Genomic DNA, 5716 nt, shown 5'->3' with positions numbered 1-5716 from the left:
TCACAACATACTTAAAGGACAATAAGAAAATAGCAAGTCAAGTAGGAACATTACAGTGACAGGATCTATTCAACCTGTAGACTCTCTGTATCCCCGCGCCTTGAAAATTACTACTGGACTGATTTGTGTTGTTAAAACGGTGCATGTATCATTGCATTTGCTTAGGGATAAGAATGCTGTAAGTGTCATAATTTTCATAAGATGCTCACTTGAGCATCACATCTTTTAAAAATTATTCACGTAAGGGCAATAGGCGATTTGTCTCACGAGAAAATCCAACGTGGCTCACTAGCCAAACAAAATCAACAAGTGAGAAGTTATAACGACAATGTTTAGAGATGTGTTTGATGAACCCTCACCCAAATTAAAGAAATTGGGGGGCAAAATTCTGTCAAAATTGCAAGTGTTGGTGAAGAACCTAACTCTGAAATTTGGGCAAAAATCTGTAAACCGAAAATTGGGGTTCTCAAAGCTTAGAGGGAGAGGTTCCTCCCTTAGTGAACAGTCCTAACTCAAAAAGAGGGAGAATGACACTAAAAGTGTCAAAAATTGTATAGGACACTTATTTTAATGCCAAAAGTATTTGCCGAATTACTTAAGTGCCAAATTTTTAAAATAAAAAAAAAACAATCATCTAAGTGCCAACAACGATAAAATACGGCTAAAATTAATACATGGCTTTTTAATTAAAATTTTAATACGAGTTGGCGTTTTAAAAAAAAAAAAAAATCAGTCCACATGGCATTTCCATGTGTACATTCTCCTCCTCTCCCTCCACGTCATTTTTTCTTCTTTTTTTCTATTTCTTTTCTTTTCTCCTTCTGCGCCCTCTCTGCTTCTTTGTTTTCTTCTTGTCACGACCAACCCTATACGCCAACAACCTTCACTAATTTGCCGCCACCAAAACATTACACCAGTCACCATCTTCGCCGGCTAATAGGGATCTAGCGATGACGGCCTTGACGCAGGGACATCACTGGAAAATGGGCAGGTACAGGGAATCACAGATTTAGACATAGTTTTAGCTATCATGGAAGAAATCGTGAATCAATCCTAACTCCGAACATCGATTTGATGAAAACAACTTTATCAGCTCTTTCGGGCAAATAGTCGAACACATGCTAAACGTTTCAAAACGTAAGCTTTGGACTTGATTTCAATGTATTTCTCAGCCTAAACATAGTACGTAGAGTTTTAAGTCATCTCTATTTTGTCATGAATCCATCTCATTCTGTCATGATTTGCGTACGAAACCCTAGAACGGACATCCCCATGCAAGAACTAATCAAGAAGCGCCAAACTCTTGCCGAAGAAACCGGTGGCCGAAGCATGCAAAAGCAAATCTAGAAGCCTCGCGAGTAAGAGAAGCGCGAGCTTGAGGCCGAATCCCACCGCCAATCTTCCACCTCCGACACCGCCTCCAAGCCCAATCCTTCCCTCATCTTCGTGTGATGTTGTAGAGCTTAAATGAAGAAATGGAGGAGGGAGGGAGAGAGGGAGGGAGGGAGGGAGGGATGCATGATGTCATTCAACAAGAAATTTCACCACGTTTTTCTTGTGAACGGCGTTGGTTTGGGCTGTCAGGCAGATGAAACTGGTTAAACAACATCGATGCTATTTTAGACTTTCGGCAAACCATATCTTAAGATATTAATAAATAAAAAAGGGTCACTTTAGATTTTTGGCCAAATTAATCGAAATTGACACTAAAAATATCATTTTTCAAAAAAATTGACACTTAAGTGATCCAAAAAAAAAAAAATTAACACTAAATTGAGCGTTGTACATAACTTGCAGCACTTCTAGTATTATTCTTCTCTCAAAAAGAGATTCTCTCTCGCAATCCCTCGGGAGTTGCCATTATTATTTCTTTATTTCCTCCATCAACGGATCTTGGAACTCAAAGCTAGCGTATGGATAGAAAAGCCAGAAGGACAATGGACAACGGGAAGAGGAGCGTTCCCGTCAAAGTTGCCAGGCTATGCTTCCAAGCCGCGTCGAAGTTGCTGGGCTACGCTTCAAGGGGAGAGAGAGAGTGTGTGTTCCCAAAAAAAGTTGTCATTTTGTTAAATCTTACCACATCGGAAGAAAAAAATTCCACATTGGATTTCAATATCATTTAAAAAGTCACTTTGAATTCAATACATAATTTAAAAAGCCACGTAGAATAAATTGTTAGAATAGGCACTCAAGTGGATGATTTTACACCTAATGCGACACTCAAAGCAAGCGAAAAAAAAAAAATTTGACACTCGAATGAGCATCATAAGAAAATGATGGCACTTCTAATTACTTATGAAAAAGATTTCCCACGCATTGAGGCCATATATTTTCTGCAGATTGTACCAGAAGAAATGCCTTAGAAATATGTACTTGATGAACTTATGAGGTTTATGATACTTGACTTTTGAATAGAGAATAATGGACCAAGATCGCTATATTTCTTGCATATGAGCTTCCCTACAAGTGTTGACATCCTTCGATCTGATGAAGTATGTTATGCGGCAACTCTACAGCCTGTTGAACAATCTCCGCTCTTGGGTTAGTATACAGATCCAGCTAATTAAATCAACTCCCACAATCCAACCCAACAAACAACCCATTTCATTTACATGAAAGCATCTGACTACGCCAGATTTCTCAAATCTTATGAGAACATTTTATGCTCCCTAACACATATAGCAGAAAGGGTGTATTTACTCTCCTAATGGAACTAAGACAGATGGTCTCTTAGACCACCAGTGCTGGAGGCTAAATTTTTGCAACAATGAAAAAGTCGAATACTGATCAACTCAAGACAACTGACATATGCCAATCAACTTCCATGAAATACAAGCACGCATGTTTGAATCTGGGCTGCAACTTTCTGCAGTTCCGCAGCAACATTTGACATGAAATAAAGAGAAGATAAGGGGAAAGGGAAAAATCAACTTCACAGCACAAAGTAAAATTTTGACGTCCTGAGAATGCCTGTATACTTGATTGTACCCTATTCATAATCAATGGTTTACAGATTTCAAAGTCTGCATCTAAAAGTAATTAGTCTACTCTTTCCAGCTACAATCTGAACATCATGTGGAAAGCTCTCACCAATAAGTTCAATTATTCTTAATGGTATACAAGGTGAATGACCGTCTAAAATTGAATACTGTACCATATGACCCAACATCGTCAAGAGATCACCTCTGAAACAAATCCAATAAAACTAGTCAATTCAGAGAGACTGGCCTTTGGGACATTTAGGACTTCACATCCACTTGCCTCGGTCCCCCTTCTTGGAGCAACAATCCCAGCCCACTCTTCCTATCATCACCTAAGTGAGACCTGTGCTTATTCTGGTAAAGAGGGTTGGATGTCAAGATCCTCAACTCCGAATTCCCAGTTATCTCCAAAACTTCAGGCAAACCATTACCACATCCTTTCGACAGGCCAACATCAATCCTAATCGCCCTGTCGTTACAAGCCCCATTGATCCCAGACTCCTGGATAGTATGCCCCATGATCATCCTCTTCGCACCGGGAATCGTGGCTAAAGCATGCTCAAGGGCAGAACAATCACAATTCTTTGCATTCTCATCCGAGAATTTCCTCAACCAAACTAAAGAATTCCGCCCTCTCATGTAATGTGGCGATAATCTCCCCTTTAGGCCATTAATCCAATCCCTCACCTCGTCGTTGACCCTCTGCAATCCGTAACTCGCATGCTCCGCCAAGATCCCTCCATGAACGAAAACAGATTCACCAACAACCACCACGGTCAAATTTTGTGACAAGAAACGACTTGAAATCGGCCCGTTCGGCTGCAGTGCAGCGATTCTAGCTCTAAAACCATCGAGAAATTCCTGCTTGATGCCAGGAAAGGCTACTGGAATCCCATCGAGAGGATCCTTCTCCTTCTCCAACGCCTTACACAGCCCCTTCATAGCAATCCCAGTCCTAAACCAATCAGCCCAAGCCCTAAATTCCTCTAATCCCTGCTCGGTCACATACCTAAAGTCGCAGTCCACATTCATAATCTCATGATTGCCATTCATAGTGATAACCTTACCTCCAGACCTGGCCGCTTCCCGCTTCAATTTCTCGAGGAAGTACAGGATCTTGAGCTCGTCGCCGCCGCGGTCGAGGACGTCGCCGACCTGGACGACGGTGGAGGAGCCGCCGGTCCATCTACCCTCGGCGTCGATGAGGCCGGCGAGGGCGAGGGCCTGCTTGGACTTGGGGAGGTCGCCGTGGAGGTCGCCGATGGCGACGACGCGGTCGGGAGCGGAGTGGAGCGTCTGCAGCGGCGGCGGCGGCTGGTGGCTAGGGTCCTGCGGCGGCAAGAAGAGGCCGCCGCTGACGGAGAAGTCAACGAAGGTGTCGACGAAGGAGGAGAGGAGTTGCGGGACCCGATCGCAGATGCGTGCGGACTGCGCACGCGAATGCGATGGCGATTCCTTCGGGTCATTCGCCATCGTCTCTTTCGTCTTCGGCTTTGTGGTAAAGTTGGTACCTTTTAAAGGAGAAGGAGAAGGAGCCGACGCTGGTTGGTGGCTCTGCTCTAATTTCCCCCTCTCTCTGCAACTTCCGCATTCCAAGAGTCTTCGCAGAGGGGGAAGTTATTCTTTTCTTGTCGTCTATGAGAGACAATCACATTGAAAGAACTAAAATTCACCTTTGCAATTAAGTCCTAAATATTTTTATATTTATTTAATCAAATTATTTTATTAATTATATTTTTAAATATTTTAATACTCGATTACATTTTCATTTTCATTGTAAGATTTAGAATTTAACTACATATTTTGAAAATTTTATGACTTGATTATACTTTCTTAACAAATTTTAGAATTTATTACACATTTTGAAAGCACTTTCATTCCAAATTTTAAGACTTTTAGTGAATCTATCCATTTCTTTTCCAAAAAAAAAAATAGTGGTTATTACTATTCATCGAAGTAGTGAATTCTTTTCTTTTCTTTTCCGATGGAAGTGTGATAAGGCCCCTAGTCTTATGACTTATCATAAAGATATGATATAGGCAAACCCATCACTACAACCCACGAAGATCTATCAATTAAGAAATCTTTAAATGCAATGTGAATCAAACTTGAGATCTCGTTAATTACTTATTAATAATAGAGGTAATATGCACCAAGAAATCTTCGCTCACAACATGAATCAAATTCGTCATCTCATTAATAATAAATGACCCTTTTATGACCATGCCAACATATTGTAGGCGACCGCACTACTGAAATAACAAAGAATGAGAGCGATTTGATTTGTCCCTTTTTCCCTCATTAAAGAGTAATCCCATCACTTTTCTATAGAAATTACTAGACTCATTTTAATTTTAAAAAAGGATCACAGTATTTTCACCCTTAATTAGCTTCTAACATCCCCTATCACATTAAATAGATTACTTTATCCTTTACAAGTCCCACTCTTGATTTAAATTATTTCTTACATTTTTTTCTTTTGTACTAATTTACTAAAAGACAAAACTACCCACGTCTCTTTCAAAAACTTATTTATTTATTTTTTTGGCTATAACCGCCTCATTCACACCCGTTACATTTCAACTTTCCTTCACGTGAGTCTTCTTATGAACTTATTCTCCATTGTCATGACTTGTAATCTAAGCAAGCACTAATCATATATTAGAGTAAAGAAATGATAGTTTTATCTACAAATTATTTACTTTATTTCCCTAAGTTATTCTCATGATCCTGAA

At 40.2% G+C, this 5716-nt stretch overlaps 1 protein-coding gene across 1 annotated transcript; it reads right to left on the bottom strand.

Annotated features, from left to right (window-relative positions):
• Positions 1–2781: 2781 nt before the first annotated feature.
• LOC104456198 (shewanella-like protein phosphatase 2) lies at positions 2782–4560 on the bottom strand. The gene has a single exon (XM_018862110.2). It carries the CDS (start codon positions 4452–4454, stop codon positions 3240–3242), a length of 1215 nt encoding a protein of 404 aa, XP_018717655.2. The 5' UTR covers positions 4455–4560; the 3' UTR covers positions 2782–3239.
• Positions 4561–5716: the final 1156 nt, after the last annotated feature.

Source organism: Eucalyptus grandis, chromosome 8 (assembly GCF_016545825.1).
Source record: "Eucalyptus grandis isolate ANBG69807.140 chromosome 8, ASM1654582v1, whole genome shotgun sequence".
Taxonomy (NCBI): domain Eukaryota; kingdom Viridiplantae; phylum Streptophyta; class Magnoliopsida; order Myrtales; family Myrtaceae; genus Eucalyptus; species Eucalyptus grandis.
Note: the sequence above shows the minus strand (reverse complement) of the source record. Positions and strands in the feature narration are given on the sequence as shown.

Bases quoted from the DNA above. Each gene is read 5' to 3' on its own strand.
- LOC104456198 (XM_018862110.2), bottom strand. From the start codon at position 4,454: ATGGCGAATGACCCGAAGGAATCGCCATCGCATTCGCGTGCGCAGTCC.